The sequence below is a fragment of the Scardinius erythrophthalmus genome, assembly GCF_964197995.2.
Source record: "Scardinius erythrophthalmus genome assembly, chromosome: 10".
Classification (NCBI taxonomy): Eukaryota; Metazoa; Chordata; class Actinopteri; order Cypriniformes; family Leuciscidae; genus Scardinius; species Scardinius erythrophthalmus.
Window position 1 is genome coordinate 21582085 of NC_138230.1, and position 21799 is coordinate 21603883.

The 21799-nt window shown below is 40.9% G+C and overlaps 1 protein-coding gene across 4 annotated transcripts in view; it reads left to right on the plus strand.

Moving 5' to 3' along the window:
* The window catches only part of fkbp10a (FKBP prolyl isomerase 10a), a 387049-nt gene that overhangs the window by 315059 nt on the left and 50191 nt on the right, over positions 1-21799 (plus strand). For 2 of the 4 annotated variants that reach the window (XM_081377332.1, XM_081377333.1), the window contains one exon: positions 8392-8534. In XM_081377332.1, the coding sequence (XP_081233458.1) occupies positions 8392-8534 (143 nt within the window). Of the gene's footprint in view, positions 1-8391; positions 8535-8949; positions 9107-21799 lie in introns of those variants that run through there. The other 2 variants (XM_081377334.1, XM_081377335.1) reach the window with 2 other exon arrangements.

A 21799-nucleotide genomic window follows, 5' to 3' on the forward strand; every position in this document is an offset into this window, starting at 1 on the left:
TGGCACCGAGGATGAAGACATTTTTATGGTATGTTGGTCTTAAGGGCCCACATCAACCTAGCCCATAATAACTCATTTGTGATTTGCGCCCCATCCCATAAAAAATGAAAATGCAATATTATTCTGCTTTAATCGCCCCTATCTTCAGTTGAGATGTTCAGAACTACACCATATTTCATGTGTATGATTAACTTGACATCCTCTGGGGGTATGCTAAGTTTCGTAGAATTTCATCCTTGGGGGGGTATAAAATAAATTCATTTATGTGCACATTTAGTGACTGTACACTCATCGGCCTGTAGATGGTGCTGTTGAGCGAAGGGTTGCTGGTTTAGGATGATACTGTCACACACACACATGCAGGAATACAAACAAACGCAAGCATGCACACACACTGACATCCACACGCACAGACACACACCCATACACACACATACAAATCCACATACACAGACACACACACACGCGCACACACATGTACGCACGCATACATACACGCACAGACACAAACACACACACACACAGACACACACTATGGATACATTTTATCAGCGTTATGGACATAACATGAAATACACACACTTTACAAGTGTCCTACAAACTCTGTGAATTATTAAACAAACTGCCGATGTAGCATGAAAAAGACTTGCTTGAACACAATAAGTGTGTTTTTGAAACTCATTTTTGTAATACATTATGTAGGGAAAACCACTGTTATGGATGTGACGTTTTCACATTATGGATGTTAAGTGTCTAAACTAATGACTTTTGATATAAAACTTAAATAGTAATGGCAAATAATTACAAAACTCTAAATTATCCATGATCCACAGGAATACTCCAGACAGTCTTTTAAAATATACAACTTATATACATAAACACGCAATACAGCCAAATTGCTCCACGTCATTTATTTTTGTGGAAAGCCAGTGCAGGCCTGAGCGGCGGTCATATTTTGTACCGCCATGCGTACCGGATCTAGTTTTCAACGCGATCACCTTGTATCCAAACCATTTCGAAACTAAGGAGCCATTTGTCCTCCGATTACATACAAGCTCCTCGGTGCCGCGTTTGCGGGACTCATATTTCGCGCTGCAGGGGATTTAACAAAAGTGACATGAGTGTGTGTGTGTGAGCGGCGCGCCGGGAGGCAGAGCGGCAGAGAGATGCGACGCGACAGAGTTGCGAAATTGCAGGCGCGGCTCGAAATGGCTGTTATTTCAAATAGCGTAGCATATTTTAAACTAATCGGTTAACCGGTTTCAACCGGCTAATGAGGCTCGGTGGTTGGTCAAGAAAATTTTTAGTTTTCGCCATCCCTACTATAGAGATATTCTTAATGTTACCCAGAAAACAGGTGACAAGTTTAATTCATTTGAAGTACTTGTACTAAATGTTACGCTCTCAGATGTAAGAAAAAAATCCCTATTATCTCTAGCTTTGGCTACCGTATATAGACCACCAGGGCCTTACGCTGATTTCCTAAAAGAGTTTGCAGATTTTCTCTCAGATCTATTGGTCAACGTCGATAAAGCATTAATTGTTGGAGATTTTAACATACACGTAGATAATTCAAATGATGCGTTAGGGGCTGCGTTTACAGAATTATTAAATTCCTTTGGGGTCAAGCAAAACGTCACTGGTCCCACTCATCGTCTAAATCATACACTCGATTTAATTATATCATATGGAACCGATCCAACCGATATAGATATCATTCCACAAAGTGATGATGTCACTGACCATTACATGGTAACTTGCATATTACATACTGCTGTAATATGTAATGCGGCGCCGCGTTATCGACCAGGCAGAACAATCCTTCCATCCACCATAGATAATTTCTCAAATTGCTTATCTGATCTGTCTCAGCTGCTGCCTGAACCCAAACAAACAGATGAACTAGAGAAACTAACTAGCACTATGAGCACCATTCTCTCTAGAACACTGGATTTTGTTGCACCCATTAAATTAAAAAAGGTCAGAGAGAAAATTAAAGCACCATGGTACAACAATACTACGCATGTTCTAAAGAGAGAAACCCGTAATTTAGAGCGTAAATGGAAACAAACTAATTTAGTGGTCTTTAGAATCGCGTGGAAAGACAGTATGTCACGTTATAAAAAGGCCCTAAAAGTGGCCAGGGCTGAGCACCTCCGCAAACTAATAGAAAATAACCAAAATAATCCAAGGTTTTTATTTAACACCGTGGCTAGACTAACAAATAAACAGACGTCATCTGAACAAAATATCCCGTTACAGTTTAGTAGTAATGATTTCATGAACTTCTTCACTGAGAAAATAGAAAGCATCAGAACCACAATTGTAAACATTCAATCTTCAATCGCGCCTTATAATTCAGCCTCAATTATCACCCCGCAAGAACAATTACAGTGCTTTACAACTATAGAACACAAGAGTTAAATAAACTTATCACTTCATCTAAAACAACAACATGTTTATTAGATCCTATACCAACTAAACTACTGAAAGAAGTGTTACCTATAGTGGAAGAGCCTCTCCTCAATATTATTAACTCATCTTTAACTTTAGGTCATGTTCCAAGAACATTTAAAATGGCAGTTATAAAACCACTCATTAAGAAATCACAATTAGATCATAATAACATAGCAAATTATAGACCCATTTCAAATCTTCCATTTATGTCTAAAATATTAGAAAAAGTGGTGTCCGCTCAACTGGGCTCTTTCTTGCAAGAAAATGACATCTATGAAAAGTTTCCGTCTGGATTCAGGCCGCACCATAGCACTGAAACTGCACTCGTTAAAATCACAAATGATTTCCTTTAATTTCTGACCAAGGCTGCGTTCGATACTATAGATCACACAATACTCTTAGATCGACTACAAAATTATACTGGTGTTCAAGGACAAGCATTTAGCTGGTTCAGATCATACTTATCTGACCGCTACCATTTTGTCTATTTAAATGGAGAAAAATCGATCATAACTTCAGTAAACTATGGAGTGCCGCAGGGATCTGTGTTAGGCCCTCTATTATTCTCAATATATATGATGCCACTTGGAAATATTATAAGGAAACATGGAATTAGTTTCCATTGTTATGCTGATGACACTCAAATATATATTTCATCACAGCCGGATGAAAACGCTAAATTATCCAAATTGACAGAGTGTATTAAAGATGAACTGAACTGAAAGAATCAACATTGATAACGTGTTGTTTATGACAATTAAAAGTAAATTACACCAAAAAAAAAAAAATTAAAAATATCAATATAGCTTCTTTAAAAAGCAACACAAAAATTGCGTTTGTTAGTATAAGAACGCTTGCCATTCTGATGACGTCACTGGAATGGTAGGACCTGCGAAGGTATATAGGCAGCTGCAGCTGCAGGTCCTATACACACGAAAATGAGTCATTTTGGTTACGCATTTGAGCCTGTGAGGGACAGGCCAGTAGTACCTGACTACCACCACAAGGAGGACGATCAGTTTCAGGCTCCACCTACAGTACAGGATCGTTTGGGGGGGAAGTGACTGGTGTGGGTGCGGGCACTGCCAGAGCATGGACAGTGCACCGGAATCGATCTGTTGCAGAGATGTCAAACTGGAACATTTATTTTTTGAAATGCGATATGGAATTAGACCATATCGCATATATCGATATAGTTCAAATTTGTGATCCTTGCTCCCCGCGCCCCCGCTCCTCCTTTTCCACTCTGCGTGCGTGTTTAGAGCATGTTATGTGGTGAATCATGACTACTTCAGAAAACCCAGCACAATAGGAACTACCAGGCAGTGACATAAGTGTATGCTGAAATAAAGTCTTTCACCTCAGAAAAACGGACTTTCTTGTCCTGTCAGCCGTTATCCTGTTCTCGTAGCGCACACTCTTCAATTGCACGCGCAAATGCAGCGGCGCGCGCTGTATCGCCTCACTGATCAAGTGCAAAAGAAACTACGAGCATGCAACGCCGCTACGTTGTAAATTACACGAAATAAAAGTAATGCAGGTATGATACAGATTGTGTTTGCAATGTACATAGTCAATTATTAATGGAGCAATAGTGGTTCATGGTGTTATAAGAAGGAAATGTGGTGGGAGGTTGGAGGGCTATAGCCTGTCATGCACTCTCATTTATTGTATACAAGCACATTATGGGCCCTATCTTGCACCCAGCGCAATTGACTTTGTACACCGACGCATGTATCATTCCTATTTTGAACCCGCGCAAAGCAGACTTTTCCCTCCACAGAAGCACGTCGCTAAACTAGGGAATGAACTTGCGCTCCCTGGGCGGTTCAGCGCAAAAAAGGAGGCGTGTTCCGGCGCAAACGTTCCTTCATGCTATTTTGCAGGTTTAGAAAACAATTGCGCCACTAACCAGGAAAAAATAGTTTAAAGTCAGTGGCGCGTTGCGCATGTTATTCATATGCTATTTTAAGGGCGCATGCTTGGCCATAATCAATGTAGCGTGTGCACAACGCGCATACACTTTGATTCTCTCATCTACACAGAAGCAGCAGTTTTCATTATTTGCAAATCATACATTATTACGATAGATAGATAGATAGATAGATAGATAGATAGATAGACAATTTATTATAAAAGCATACATCTAGCTTACACATTTACCCAAATTATCATACGCCTTTTTAACCGAAGTTAATTTGGGTGTGTTTCTCCATCCCCATCGTCCCTGACGAGAGCGTTGCTCTCCTTGGCTGTGAACCGCTCCTGGCGCGCGCCTAGCAAATCCGCCGTTACAATAGGAATCCGCTTTAGAAAAAGCTTGTCTGCTCTTAAAGGGAATGTGAGATGACTCTCTGATTGGTTTATTTCACGTTACGCCCAAACCACACCTATGAATAATGAAGCTACTTCAGACCAACCCATTTTAGATTTGCGCCTGGCGCAAGAGTCATTTATCCCGCCGGGAAAATAGCAACAGCGCCAAGACCCGCCCACAAAGTTACTTGCGCTTTGCGCTTTGACACTTGCGTTTCAGATCGTTAAAATAGGGCCCTATGTATTTTAATAGAGACTGCTTGTATATGTCGTGTGCATTTAGAGAAAAATACTAAAACATGGTTGAGGTACTGTGCGTTTTAGAAAATCGAGGCAGATAAAATGGCAAATGTGATTGGACGAATTCATCCAGTGGGATCGCTTGTTAAGTTAGCTGCACGCAAAATGTTAAAATCAAAATACTGCACGGCCGGTTACTGCACAGATAGGCTACCTCTTACTATGGACCTAGCAGCTAACGTTAGTTCTGCGAGTTGAACTCCCTGCATCAACAATGTTTCCAGACACGATGAACATCAGCTAGCTTCAGGGTGAGTAAAGGGACATTGGATTCTGTTTACAGACCTGCTGCGGTTTAGTTAGCTGCTAGTAAATGCATTATTATCGATCTGTGCTATCGTCGGAGTCATGATTTATGATTTATTTATATGGTCGGAGTGGTGGCTAGCTTGTGGAGTTTGACAAAAGTGCTTCCAACGTGTTTAGCTGCTAGCTCTTTACCTAGGTTGGATCGTTTGGTATCTAGCTTGGTTTTGTTACTCAAGTTCAATTTCAATGGATGCAGAGTGTGTCAGTCTCACTTTTGTTGAACGCTATAAAGCCTAACGTTACACGTTATATGTGCGTGTAAGTGAATATGTACATGTTTTGTGTATGTGACAACGTTACATACAGCCCTTTGCTTAGTATACTTGCTAGCATGATAACAGTTAACATACTTCTCTGTCCTCTGCCTGATGTGAGCGTTCAGCCTCAGACTATGTACATGCTATGGCTGCTCTGCTTGTGTTGGTTAGCAACAGAGTAGCTTACCATTCCAGTGACGTAGCGGAATGCTGAAATCCAACATGGTGGCGCCCGTGTAACAACAACAACATTTTCAATGTACCATTTTATCCCTTTTAGCAAATTCTGCCATTTTAATAATTGTACCAATGAGAATAAATAAAATACATCCGTTATATCACCTTTACTCAAATTTTCAGTTCAGTTCATCTTTAAAGATATAAAAGATTGGATGACGCGTAATTTTCTTTTATTAAATCCAGACAAGACAGAGGTACTACTTATCGGTTAAAAAAACGCCCACAAAACCTCTCACAATACAACTTTAACATAGTAGGATGTCCTGTTACTTTATCCTCTACAGTAAAAGACCTGGATGTTATATTAGATTGCAACCTGTCTTTTGAAAATCATATTTCATATGTTACAAGAACAGCCTTTTTCCACCTTAGAAACATTGCTAAGCTACGTAACATGCTATCAGTTCTGATGCATTCATGACCTCGAGACTAGATTACTGTAATGCTTTATTAGCTGGCTGTCCTGCATCCTCAATAAACAAGCTACAGTTAGTCCAAAATGCAGCCGCTAGAGTTCTTACTAGATCAAGAAAATATGATCATATAACACAGATTTTATCATCACTACATTGGTTACCTATAAAGTTCCGTATTAATTATAAGGTATTGCTACTGACTTATAAAGCACTAAACGGCTTAGCTCCAGTCTATTTAACGGATCTTCTATCGCCCCATAATCCATCGCGCTCTTTAAGATCACTAAACTCGAGGCTTTTGGTCATACCTAGGATATCCAGATCCACCAAAGGAGGGAGAGCATTTTCACATTTAGCTCCAAAACTCTGGAATAGCCTTCCTGATACTGTTCGTTGCTCAGACTCACTCTCCCAGTTTAAAACTAGATTAAAGACGCATCTCTTCAGCCAGGCATTCATATAATATTCTTAATCTTACAGTTCAAACTACAATCCGGCCTCTAGTTCATAAAAAAGCCAGAGGAGAACTGGCCCCCGACTGAGCCTGGGTTCTCCCAAGGTTTTTTTTTTTTTTCTCCATAAGGTCACTTGATGGAGTTTCAGCTCACCATTAGGTCACCTGATGGAGTTTTTTCGGTTCCTTGCCACTGTTGCCTTTGACTTGCTCAGTTGGGGATATTTTGGGAATATTTAATTTAATTTTATCAATCAATAAATTTCACTAGAAACAAACCTTGTTGTATTATTTTAATTTAATACAGTGAAGCTGCTTTGATACAATCTGTATTGTGAAAAGCGCTATACAAATATACTTGACTTATATTGACTGGGTTAAATAGAATTGCATTAATAAATAGAGACTAAAATACAATTTTCATTGACTAAAACTAGACTAAAATGTCATCAGTTTTCGTTGACTAAAACTAGACTAAAATGTCATCAGTTTTAGTCGACTAAAACTAGACTAAAATGTCATCAGTTTTCGTCGACTAAAATTTGACTAGACTAAAAAGAGTATGAACGTGACTAAAACTAATAAAAACTAAAAGGACAGCTTGACACAAAGACTAGACTAAAACTAAAATTAAAACAGGCCGCCAAAAACAACACTATTTGCCTGGTGCAGAAAGGCTTGTTCACGCCTTTATTGTCTAGGCTTGACTATTGCAATGCACTTTATTCTTTTCTCTCTGATAAATATAATATCTGCAATATATTCAGAAATTCACAAAAGCATTGCAAGCCTGTGAAACATGATGGAAACAATTTTTTTTTTCATGCATGTGAATTGTTTTTTGTGCACGTGAATTAGGTTTCATGCATGTGAAATTGGCTATGCATGTGTGCATTGTCTTTTGCATGAAATATTATTGAGACCATTCTGCTTCTATACTAAAGACTCTTTTTTTTTTTTTTGGCTTGTTTGTTTGTATTCTTTGTAATCTTGTTTTTCAAATCTTTTTTACTGTTTTCATTATTATTGTTGTAGAACTTTGGGTTTGTGAAAAGCGCAATATAAATAAAATGTTTTATTATTACTATTATTATTATTATTATTAAATAAAAAATAATTGCTCATGTTACATATGTGTAGCATCTTTGTTTGGATCATGATTAAAATGAAGTGGTTGCCTCTAATTTCACCTGATTAGTACTTGTTCACACTTTCCCATGTGTTGGTGATATGATTAGTGAAATTATATTAGTTGGTCATTTTGTGCTAGGGCCAATAAACAGTTAATTTTGGGATTTTGTTGTAAAGTTAACTTATGTTGGCCAATGAAACTTTTTGTAATTATTTAAAATGCATCTGATCTGCACATTTACCTAGAATGCATGTCATTACCAATACTTTTGGCCACGGCTGAATGATCAACCTGATAATTCATATTTATATTTATTCATATTTATATAACTCTAAATCTATATCTCGGGAAAACTGCAAAGTATTTTCTGTGGATTATTGAAAGTCTGTTTATAATTCAAGTTGAATGTGTTACCTGTTTTTGAGTTTTACTGTGTTGTTGTTATTGTTGTGTACAGTTATTATTATTATTATTTTAGAAATGTTAGCATTATTAATGAATTGTCTGCAGAGATGACTACCCAGAACCCCCGCGTGTCACGTTAGGTCAAGGGAAGTTGATCTCTGGTCTGGATGAAGGTTTGCAGGGCATGTGTGTGTTAGAGAGGAGAGAGATCACTGTGCCACCCCACCTCGCACATGGCACCAATGGAGGTCAGTAACCATACTATTAAAAAAATAAAATAATTATAACCATTTAAAAAAAAATAAAAAATGCTGATTGTGCAAAGTGATGTTTCATTGTAATTGCACCACAAACATAGTGAGACATAGTGAATCTCTTTACTAGGTTTCCAAAGGCTGTTCCAAAAGGTTATCACCAAAAATATGCTACTGAAATATATATTTATTGCAGGAAGTGTTCAAGGAAGCGTTACATTTATATCCTTTACTTAGAATCCCAAACACAGAATGCATAGCAAACTCAGTAAAACAAGGGTCAAGAAAAATATTGATTATTGACATTCCCATCAAATTCCATTTAAAAATGTAATAATCAGGTTATATTCCGGTACTGAGACTCAAACCCGCAATGTTTGGGTTACAAGTACAACTCTTTAACCATTAGGCTACAACTGCCCCATTTGCTGACAGTATTTCTGCCCTGTGGGGGTTTCGGCTGAGACAGGCACGTGTTGGTCCGGACAAACAACACGGCGATGGTTGCATATATAAACTACCAGGGCGGCTTACATTAATGTCGCGACTCGCCCATCATCTCCTCCTTTGGAATCGGTCCAGTCACATCCCAGGAAAGCTCAATCGCGCAGCAGACGCACCGTCACGGCGAATGACGCTTCAAGGTGTGTGGAGACTCCACCCCCAGGGGGTCCAGCTGATCTGGAGTCAATTCTGCGAAGCACAGATAGATCTGTTCGCCTCCCAGGAATCCTCCCATTGTCCTCTGTGGTATTCCGTGATCAAGGCCCACCTTAAGCATGGACGCACTGGCAAACAGCTATCCTCGGGGTCTACGCAAATATGTGTTTACCCCAGAAAGCCTGCTTGCACAGGTGTCGTGCAAGCTCACCCGCACCCGCGCCTCTGGCATCTCCACATCTGGCCTGTGGATGGGATGTGGAAGACTTGAGTAGGCTATCACCAGTGGTGATTGACACCATCACTCAGGCTAGAGCCCCCTCTCGAAAGTGGAGTCTGTTCGCTAACTGGTGTGCTTCAGTGTTTATATCCGAACTATAAACTTATATCCCAGAACTACTGTGATAATTAAAATTATTCTAACACAGAAATAATGATACTGTGTGGTTGAAAAGATTGATTGAAAGATAATTAAGCTGTTTCATACTTGTACATACATAACTGCTCTCTCTGGGTCAACAGCAGCGCCAATGCAGATTTGAATGTTCCACTGTGATAGTACTTGTCAAAGGTTTAATAGACATAGCTGAATCGTTGCGTGCATGGTGAGTACATAAATACATTGTCAATGGATCACTGATTTCACAGTCATCATTGAAACAGACGCTATTAAGAAACATGCCATTCTTCATTTTTTCTTCTTCTTCTGTTTAATGGCGATTGGTGAGTTATGCATGTCACCACCTCCTGGGCTGTTGTGCAATCATTTTTAATTATAAAAATGATCTTATTATCTTATCTTTTTTTCTCTCTTACACTTTTTTCATGCTATAATTTGCTGATATTTGTGTATTTGATGCTAAGTAAATAAATACATTTAAAAAAGTTTACTTGCAAATGGAGTTAGACGTGTGTCAATTGCTCCCCTTAAGTGTAATCTTTGCTTATTTTCAGACTACCCTACATTTTTATTTTATTCTAATTGATCAGAAATATATCAGAGCATTTTTATGTCTTTGCCATGACTTCTAAATAGTCGAAGCAAGATAAGAAGGATCCTAAACCTGATGCTTTAGGAGACAATGGCACTGAACTTAATATGGTTTTTAAGTGAAGAAATAAAACAAACTTTGCCTTATATAGGGGCCTTCAATCACGATCAGTCTCTTGTATATTAAGTGCAATAAGTTGATGAATGCAGTTCACTTAATGGCCACCGGTTTCGCTAATAGACTCTTTTAAAGCTGCCATTTCATCAGTGGAAGTTAAGATATATCTGATTCAATCCACTGCCTCTGACAATAGTCACAAGATTACCTCACTTAAAACCAACACTAATGTAACAAGAGTCTACTTGTTCTGGAGAAGACACGTGTGGCCTTGTCGGAAAGTAACGCTAGGCTACAGTCACCGTTCCCGAGTCGCACAGACGGAACAACATTAGAATAGTCGGCTTACCAGAATTGATTGAGGTTCCTTATCTGCCCTCCTCTCAATCATTGTTGAATGTATCTAGTAAGGATATTTTCCTGACTCCTCAAGAGATCGACAGAGCACATAGAACACTCACGGCCAAGTCAGTGGCAGGAGAGAAACCAAGAGTGGTTATTATTCAGCTTCATCATTACCAACAGAAGGTAGCAAATTAGCTCAAGGAAAATATGAATAATAATTTACAAATATATGGGTCAGTTAATAGAAATAACTTGATGTAGAATAATTAATGGTAACACTTTAGAATAATGGTCCATCATTAATAAGTAACTATGCAGAAAGTAATGCAGGACAAATGAGTAGTACTACATTAACACTTCAGCTACTACTATTAACTAATATGGAAACAAGCTTAACTAATCAGTAAGTAATATCAAACTTAGGACTGAGATAGTTCCTTATTAGGTAATCAATAATTACTTAATGAGATTGGCATCATTAAGAACTAACAGGTAATTCTGACAAATTATAAAGAAATACTAATTAATTACTAATCACAACATAAACGTGTCTGAGACGTTAGCAATTGTCTTTTTTTTACTCTCAACGTGGTCACTAATTACTCAAGTGTTACCTAGTCACTATGCAGGAACTACTAGTCAACTGGACCATTCTTTTAAAATATCTTTTTCACTTTAAATTATACTCCAAATCACTAGTAGTCCTTGAAGAGTGACTAGGTACTTGAGTATTTAGTGATGCATTTTATGACCATGTTCTGAGTAAAAAAAAGACAATCTTCAAGAACTACTAATGATCTGGACCATTATTTTAAAGTGAAAAAATGTTTTTCACTTTAAAATAATGGTCCAAATCACAAGTATTTCCTGCATAGTGACTAGGTAACACTTGAGTAATTAGTGATGTATTTTATGACTATATTCAAAGTTAAAATGATGTATTCAGTTAGTTAATAGTTATTAATGAGGCTAATTCTGAATAGGTCAGCCAGAACCGGAACACTCCCCATAAATCCTGATGTACTTGTTACATCATAAGAAGGATGGCATCTACGCTCATATTAGTCTCTCTGTTTATCTGAGGTTTACCGCAGTCCGCCGTATCCAGGCTGTATCCAGATCTGATGAAGGACCTTTGCCTGGACACGATGACAACACAGTCCTGAAGTGTGTTGTGTAAGTGTGTAAACCAAGCCATCCCCTGTGAAGGCCTCCTTCCCTTCCCTTTACCTCTGTACAGATAAATGTTGTCGGGATAGTTCGGGTTCACGTGGCTATGCAGACGCAACAAAAAAATTCTGTATTATACATTTTTAAGGCCAGACAAATAGTTTATTGAGGGTTGATTTGTAAAGAAGGACTACACGCCTGTGCACATATATATTCAAATGCGCATACCTTTGGACTGAACACGAAATGCGCATGTGCGCGACATCTGCGTTTTCACGGGTTTGCGTTTTGAGGTTTGCACAGAGATAACGGATAATTGTTTGCACATTCGAACCAATTTCAGGCAGTGTGTTCTTGAGACACCAGGCACTGTTTGTGTGGATGGTGTTGTGTTAGCGGCCACTAAGTTAATAACTAATGATCTTCGCAATGGAAGTGAATCAATATTTCAATATTTCAAAACTAACTTTAGATGGACAATAACTTTATCCTAGAGCTGTTGTAAAGCCTAAACAATCTGTTATGGTAATTTCCTATTATCTCTGTAAAGCTGCTTTTGAAACCATCCATATTGTTAAAAGTGCAATATATAAATGAAGGTGACTTGACTTGATTTGACTAGATTAATCTCAGTCAAGAATGGCTACATTGACACCAACTGCCAGAAGGCGGGAGTCCCAGGCTTCCCAGGGTGTGTAGAGCACTCTACAATGATCTGGGACCAGATCCAGAAGGCCAAACGGGAGAAGACAAACCTGCACGTCGTCTGGCTCGACCTTGCAAACGCATATGGATCAGTCCCACACCAGCTGCTAACCTACTCCATGGAGTTCTTCCATATGCCCTCCTGCATAAAGAACATAGTTGCATCCTACTTCAATGACCTTCGTAGGAGAACTCTGATCACTGTACTGACTGAAGGGGTAACACTTCATAGTCACTATAGTCATAGACTATATAGTCACTTATAAGTTATTAGTTAATGATGAATTAATCATTTACAAAACATTACGTTCATAAATGATTAATAAGTGGTGAGCTAACATTTTATGAATGTTTTGTTAATTCAGTTGCAAGTCATTTATTGCGTACATTGATTGCTATTTAGAATAACAGCCGTGTTTTCTTGATTTTGTTTTTATTGTTATTACTCATTATTGCACAAAGTGCTGTACTGTCCAGCATTAGGCAGCCATTGCAAGTACTTCAGTAATGGAGATTTGTGTTAATTTCTTCTGACTCCAGTCAGGATCCTAGCAGCAAACTTTTGCACACAATGCAATTGATGAAAAAATTCTTAACAGTAAATTGAACATTATGTACATAACAGTAAATGGTCAAAAGACAAACTTGAATCAAATCCCTACAAATTTTTTTTTAGCCATCTACGTTTAACATTAGTGAACCAGCTTTACGAAGCTGATGGCGAGAGCCAATAACCAAGACCTCTGTCTTATCATTATTAAGACACAAAAAGTTTTGGGGTAATCCATATTTTTATCTCAGAAATACAATGAGAGAAAATAAACATCCACTTTTCGACCATGCTTAGAGTGAATATAAAATCTGAGTATAATCTGCATAAAAGTGATAATTAAGCCCAAATGATCTTATGAGCAATCCAAGAGGAAATATATAAATGCTAAAAAAGCAAGGGGCCTAAAATTTAACCCTGAGGGACACCAGAAGTGACAGAGCAAAGCCCAGACCTGAAACCACTCATAAAAACATGCTGGCGGCAATCAGACAGATAAGATCTAAACCAGGTTAAAACAGTCTCAGAAACACCAAAGACATTTTTACTTTGGCTGAGTTAGACGTTGTGATTGACAGTATCAAAAGCCGCTCTAAGATCAAGAAGGATAAGGATGGAGAGAGAACCAGAATCTGAAGCTAATAACAGATCATTGGAGACCTTGACCAAAGCTGTCTCTGTGCTATGGAGTTTACAAAAAAAAAAAAAAGACTGAAGGGGCTCAAAAATATTATTAACAGTATGATGATTGTGTAGCTGTACAGCCACAACTCGTTCTAGAGTTTTTGCCAGAAATGAAAGGTTTGATATGGGGCGATAATTATTTAAATTGTCCAAATCAATATTATGCTTTTTTGGAACTGGTGTTACATCAGCAGTTTTCAATGCTGCTGGTAGAACACCAGTGCACAAAGAGTCATTAATAATGCTGGGAACAGCCAGACACAAAGAGTTAAAAAAAATGTAAATAAGCTTGTAGGGAGGGGATCAAGCGTGCAAGTGGTGGCTTTCATACGTGATACCTCCCTAGTAAGCAACTCAGAGTTTATTTGAGAAAAATTAGTAAAAGATGTGAAAGAGAAACTAGGCAAGGGTGTTGAAGAGGAAACAGTTGTAGCATGAATTAGGGTATGGACATTGTACATTTAGAACTGAAAAAAATGTAGAAAATTATTACACAAATGATTTTAAACAGGCAGAGAGGTGCCAATGTTAACTTTGAGGAGTCTGTTTATAGTTTGAAAGAGATGCCTAGGATTGCTTTGATTATTATCAGTAGTCTGAGAAAAATAAGCAGTTCTAGTAGACTCAATTGCATTGCCCCGAGCGGTCTTTCCAAACTTGATCAAATACATCTAAGCCAGAGTCACGCCACTTACGCTCCATTTTTTATCAACCTGCCTTCTTTGAGCGCAGTTTGTCATTATACCAAGGGGCAGTACGAGCAAAAGTGACATTGTGTGACTTTAAGGGAGCGAAAGAGTCCAGATTAGAGACAAGAGCATTATTCAACTGCTAAATATTGTCTTCAAGAGGAGCTGATGAAAGACCATGAAGAGAGGAAAAAACAGATTGAGCAAAAACTGTCAGATTAATGGATTTCCATTTATGAAAATTAACAGTATGTCAAGCCACCTTTATTTATATATCGCTTTTTACAATACAGATTGTTTCAAAGCAGCTTTACAGAGATAACAGGAAAATAATTCAACAAAGTTTGTTTCTAGAAGAAAATAGCATCACAGTCCAGCTTAAGGAAGTTCACTTATGGCTAATTTTTGTTGTTAAAAAGTTTTAATTTGGTTCATATATATACTGTATATAGCCGCTCTAAAGAAAACGTACTCGGTTACCTAATGTAACCTCGGTTCTCTCTAGAAGAGGGAACGAGTATTGCGTAAGTATAGCTTACGCTACGGGAAAGTCTTCTTTCTTCGAGATCTGAAGCCAAAAAGTATCCTTAATTTTGTATTCATTGTCAACGCAGTGCGGCAGCCGACAGACCAAGGCAGGCTGTATAAGCGTGCTCATTGGCTGCTCGGCGGCAACTGCTTAAGCCTATCAGTGAGCCTAGTGGAACGTGGCCTCCAATGAGGGCGCTTTGCGCCCTCCACACCCTTCTAACCGTCAAGATGGGTGTGGCCAGTGTGTATATAACGAGAGCTCACAGGCTGAATATCTGGTTTTCGTAGTCTGAAGCGCAAAAGCTTGTGGCGCGACACGGCAGGTTACGCAATACTCGTTCCCTCTTCTAGAGAGAACCGAGGTTACATTAGGTAACCGAGTACGTTCTCTTACGAGAGGCTCTCTCGTATTGCGTAAGTATAGCTTACGCTACGGTAACCCCTTGTCAACGCCGTGCGCGCCGAGCAACCAGCAAATGAATCCCAGGGAGACCGGGGAAAAACATTCTGCTGGAACAGGTGGCCAGTCGGAGAGACGGGCAAACACAGTACAAAGCACTTCACTCAGTGTATACAATAGAGCGGCGTGGCCGGTCTATAAGTATATATCAATGCAAAACAGTGGGGCCGGCAGCGCGAGCCCACACAGTACATAAGCACTCATTAGGGTAATAAAGAGCGACGTCATCGGTCTTTGATGAAGAGAATAACCCCCCACGCGCAACAGAGTGGAAGACGGGTGGCCAGCAGCGCGGGCCAGCTCCGGTAAACAGCGCGTAACGGGGAATGAAAAACAGAGCGGCCAAGCCGGTCTGAGTATAAAACACTTCACCCTAAGTGCCATACCCGAAACATCGCCAGCATGTGAACGTAGTCTGCACATAAGCGACTGGGCAGAGCATACATGTCACTTATACTGACAGCAATTTAGCCTGTAAGGCGGGAACTTCCAGGTTATAAAACCTCACGAATGTCGATGGGGAGGCCCAGCCCGCCGCCATACAAATATCGTGGATAGAAATTCCACTGGACCAGGCCCACGAGGAGGCCATGCCTCTAGTAGAGTGGGCTCTGATACCCAGAGGGCACTGCAGGTGTTTGGAGGCATAAGCTGCTGCAATCGCGTCCACTATCCACCTGGACAGGCTCTGTTTCGAGGCGGCGAGACCCTTGGTGCGCCCGCCGAAGGAAACAAAGAGCTGCTCGAAACGCCTGAAGGCGGCGGAGTGCGTGATGTAAACTCTCAGCGCTCTGACAGGGCATAGGAGGTTATCACTGTCCCCATTATCGGATGCTGGCAGAGCCGAAAGGGAAATGATTTGTGCCCTAAAAGGGGTTCCAATCGCTTTGGGGACGTAACCGTGTCTCGGTCTGAGAATGACTTTCGAGTCGTTCGGTCCGAACTCAAGACATGCAGGGCTAACAGATACAGCGTACAAATCCCCCACGCGTTTTACTGAAGACAGAGCTATCAGGAAAACGGTTTTGAGCGACAGGTACTTTAAATCCACGGATTCAAGCGGTTCAAAGGGAAAAGGACCAAGGACAGATCCCCTCCAGGACCAAGGACAGATCCCAAATAGGAACCGAGGGGGGCCGCGGGGGATTCATCCGTCTAGCTCCTCTGAGGAAGCGGATAATGAGCTCATTCCTTCCTATTGCCCGGCCGCACGTTGTCTCAGCGAAATGCTGCAATAGCCGCCACATACACTTTGAGCGTGGAAGGGGACCTGCCCTTGTCCAACAGCTCTTGTAGGAAGGAGAGCACCCGCGGGACCCCACATGCACGTGGATCCAAGCTCTTAGTAGTGCACCATTTAGAAAACACCGACCATTTAGACGCGTAGAGCCGTCCCGTGGAGGGGGCTCTAGACTGCGTGATCGTGTTCACGACCCCTTCTGGCAGGTCAACGGCCATCCGCTTGAGAGAGGAGATCCTTTCTCACCGGGATCGGCCATGGGAATGAGTGCGACAGCCTCACTAGCTCTGGGTACCAGGTTTGGTTCTCCCAACGCGGGGCTATAAGAAGCACTGGGTGGTGCGTTTCCCTGATCCTCGAAATGACCTGTGGTAACAAGGAGATCAGGGGAAAAGCGTACAGCGGGAGGCTGGGCCAAGTCTGGGACAGCGCGTCCTCGCTTTTCGAGAAAAATTTCGGGCAGTGAGTGTTGTCTCTTGACGCAAAGAGGTCGAACTCTGCTCTGCCGAATAGGCGCCAGAGAAACTGGACTGTCTGGGGGTGCAGGGACCATTCTCCCGGGGGAATGTTGTCTCTGGACAGTCTGTCTGGACCGACATTCAGGTGGCCCGGCATGTGCGCGGCTATGAGCGAGCGCAACGAGCGGTGAGCCCACACGAGAAGGCGTTCTGTCAGCTTGCACAGGTTCCTGGATCTGACACCGCCCTGTCGGTTCACATAGGACACCACGGACATGTTGTCCGAGCGGACTAGCACATGGTGATCCTGTATGAATGGGAGGAAGCGCTTGAGCATGTTCTCGACCGCTATCATCCCCAAACAGTTTATGTGGAGGCATTTGTCTTGTCTTGAGACAAATGTCTTGAGAGGTGCAGTGCTGCCCAGCTGAAAGGACGCGGCCAGGTGTCGAATGCAGTGCGCGCGCTGTGTCGACAGGCGGGCCGTCATTGCCACAGTGTCCAGATCCAAACCCAGAAAAGAGGTTGATTGACTGTGCACTAATGAGCTCTTGGTCCAGTTGACCGTGAGCCCCAGGCTGTCCAGGTGGCTTAGAAGCACTGTTCTGTGGGCGATGAGTTCGGCCTCTGACTGTGCTAGAATTAGCCAATCGTCCAAGTAATTCAGAATTCGCATTCCCTGACCCCTCAGGGGAGCGAGGGCTGTGTCCATGCACTTCGTAAATGTACGGGGTGTCAACGACAGGCCGAAAGGCAGGACGGTGTACTGATATACCTGACCGTCGAAGGCGGAATTTGCGGCGAGCGAACTGCAGAGTATAGCCCTGTTTTACTGTGCTCAGCACCCATTCTGACGCGCCTGAAATAGCTTCCCACGCTTTCGCGTGTGCAGCCAGGGGCAGAATGGCCTCCGGGCTCTGATCGCCGCGCATCGCGGGCTCGAGAGCTCGAAACAGAGGGGCGGGCGCAGCGCGCGCGCTCTCTGTGCTTAGATACGGCGGATCGCACACAGCGATAGCTGGCCGTTTTACACACAGTGTCCCGGTGGCTTGGACGGGGAACATATAGTGTGAGGCGCAACGCGCGAGGGCGGCGTCAGGGGCGAAATGTTCGTTAGTATGTGTGAGTGCTCGAGGGCGGGCACAGGATTTACATTTAAAACATGACCGGTCGTGAGGGGCCGTGTGACAGAGCAGGCAGTGAGTAGGTGTGGGCACGGTGAGGTGGACACGTGACCTACTTTTAACACTCGAGCGGCTTCTGCCTACTTTATGAGAGTGGGCTCTGTGAGAGACACGGGATTTATAGTGCTTGTGTGCAGGGGTGAACACGGAAACATGGGCACATTCACTGCATTTGAAACACATACGGCGTGAGCCGTGCAACCGGACATTATGCTCATTTGAGATTTCTCTGGGTCGCCGTGAGAACGGTGGTTGCGCGCAGGCAAGCGGGTAGATATACCGGTTCGTTGGCTGCGAGGTAAACATCTGCAGTAGCCGTGGCAACGGGGACTGACAGAGCGTGAAGCTTTGACGGTGGTCCAGCCGCAGCGGGACTTAACCGTCTTTTCTTCCCTCGTGTATAGACGCTCATAAATAATCGAGCACCATGTGCACCATTTGCATTTATTAGTCAAACCATGTCATCCTCGATTCCATCAAACATGCCGTGAGAACTCATTGACCACGTTAACTCCAGGGAGTGAAAAACAGGTAACAAAGGCAACTTCTCTTCCGTGTGTCTCTTGGTGAACTTACAAATGTAATGACATTACCAAAAACTTAACGAGCCACAGTTAGTTAGGCATGCGCTACATGCTCCGATGCTGGTGTAACATCAATAAATGTCTGAACCAACCGAACCTCAAAACAATAGTTCCGCTATATAAGCCTACATAAACAAGTCAGCTTGTACACATTGTAAACGTGGTTACTTATTAAATTAAAACTATACTTTTATGGAACTTAAATTATGCAACTATCTCTGCTGGCAGCTACACTCCCACCAAAGCACTGGTGATTTCTTATTAACTTAATAAACATAAGATTCCAACTTAAAATTATGAGACTTGGTTTAAGTGAGGTAGCAACAACCAAGACTGCATTAATCAGCTTCAAGCAGGGTTACCATCTTGTGAATAGGCCGTTCTAGATAAGTCTGCTTTGTGAGCCGCTTTCCTTGGTCATCCAGTGCTGATTCACTGATCAGCAATCGCAGCTTTCTCACATGTCCATCTTCAACAGGATACACTTCAGTGACCTTGGCAAGTTTCCACTCATTTCGTGGTGCATTGTCATCTTGCACGATCACAATATCGTTGACCTGCTTTTTTTGCGAGTTTTGTGCCATTTTTGTCTCTTTTGAAGATTTAACCCTAAAACCGTATTCTGGACAAATGTGGGCAAAATAATTTTGATTTATTTTTAAAAAATACTTCCCTTGATCTGAGCGGTACAAGACTTGGCCACTTTTCCTAAGTTTGCCTCCTGAACACACACAATTTTTTTTGACTCAATTCTACAATGTTAAGTGGGTGAAAAAAAAAATCCTTAATCTTGTATTTGGGTCAAAAATGGGCACCCATAGAAATGAATGGGAAAAAGTGAAAGTGAAAGTGACATTTAAAGTGAAAGTGACAGTGAAAGTGAAAGTGAAAGTAATGTAATTTAGAGCAAAAACTGTAATTTAGAGCATTCTTCTTGTTTTTTTGTAAAAATAAATCAATAGATCCAATACAATGCATATCTAACATACACACAAATGAAGGGCTGATCCTGTACAACATTCTCATCATGGCAAAAACTCACACAAAAAAAATAAGCATAATTTACATAGAAAATATGGTACTTTTTGAAGTAAATAAATTCAAAAATACCCCCAAAATAAAAAAACACACCATAAATGGATGGACAAAATTTTATCGAAGACAGTGATATAACATTTATAATAAATAAAAAATAGGATCACATCTGAGTCCTCTGTGCCCACATTTGTCCACAATTACAGAATTAAGGGCTATAAAGTGAATACGGTTTGAGGGCTACCATGTACTCTTTTTTCCACCTAGACAAAAACTCATTGGCTAAGTGCTGAACTTTATGCCATCTTTTGCGAAGATAAAGGTCTTCTTTCACGAAGTCTCCAGGTGGTGGCAAGACTATGGAAGACTTCATCGTCAAAATGTGATTGGGTGTAAGAGGCTGTGGCCCAGCTGGATCACTCAGCAAATGTGCTGTTAAAGGTCGGCTGTTTATAATTGTCATTACTTCGTAAAGGTAAGTTCTCAAAGATGAACTGTCAAGTCTTTGGGATGCCTGATCTAGAATGGATGTCAATACACTTCGTATTGTCCTGATCTATGAGAGCAATGAGAGCACGAAGAGCATTGATAAAAGCATCGGTCGTCATATCATCAAGCACTTCTATGTGCACAGCACGAGAACACAGACAAGTGAATAGCAGGCCATAACGCTTCACTTCCCTCCTTCCATCTTTAACCCTCTGGGGTCTGAGGTGTTTTTGGGGCCCTTGAGATGTTTTGACATGACCTGACATTTGTGCTTATTTCAGCTACTTACAACATACTATTGGCCAACATGTAATTTTGTCGTATTCAGCACAAACTCTGCTACAATAATATGTGAGCAAAATGGATGTACATGTTTGCATTTTATAGAAAAAAAAATATTATGCGTGGTTAGTATGTTTTGGGAAAAACATTGTCACTGCAATAAGGCCATTTAACACATACTGAATAGTTGTCCACAAGACTTTTGAATTACTATTCTTGTAGGCTAGAATTTTTTCTACAAAATGATCTGAAAATCATTCTGACCACTCTTTCACAAACAACAATATAACGATTTTAATTTTGCATGTCAGTTTTTGTGTCAGCACTGCTGTATGCGTGGTCCATGAATGTGATTCACACCAGAGGTGTGACTAAAGACACTCCCCCCATGGCTAATGGGCCATCAAGGTGCTGTGAGGCAGCCTGAACAAAGAATGATGAACTAAGAATGATTCACTGAGGAATAAAAAGTTAAAAAGAAATAGAAATCTTTCCTAACAATGGAAAGACTTAAAGTTATTACTACCACTTAATACATCCTTTCCAAAAAGAAAGAAAAAAAGACTAAACTTTTTTTTTTTATATAAAAAAATATTTTTATTCAAAGAATCCTGAAAAAACTATTACAGGTTATAAAAAAATATATTACCAGCACAACGGTTTCCAACATTGATTTAAAAATCATTGCCGTTTTCTGTGACACACCACAGAGCTCTGTTATAAGTTGCTCCATAAACTCTTTATGGGACAAGTTACCATGTAGCTCTTTGTGCACACTGGAAGAGTTGGTGGAAGCAATGTCCAAGAAGTGTAGAAAAATCTTACTGTACCACTTCAAGGTTTTGTGCTGTGTTGTGTAGTACTGTAACAGCTGATCAGACAGATCAATGTGTTGTATGCAGTCACAGGTGCAGGACATGGAAATGTCTTTGTTTTCACCCTCCTCTGCGCAGTCTCTCCTGGTAACCCTTCCTTTTACAGTCCCCTAATTACTAGGTATTTACCTGGTAAATATATGGTAAGTTATAGTTGGTTATTGGTAATTACCACAGGTAACAAGTATGTAAATGCAGAGAAACTACAA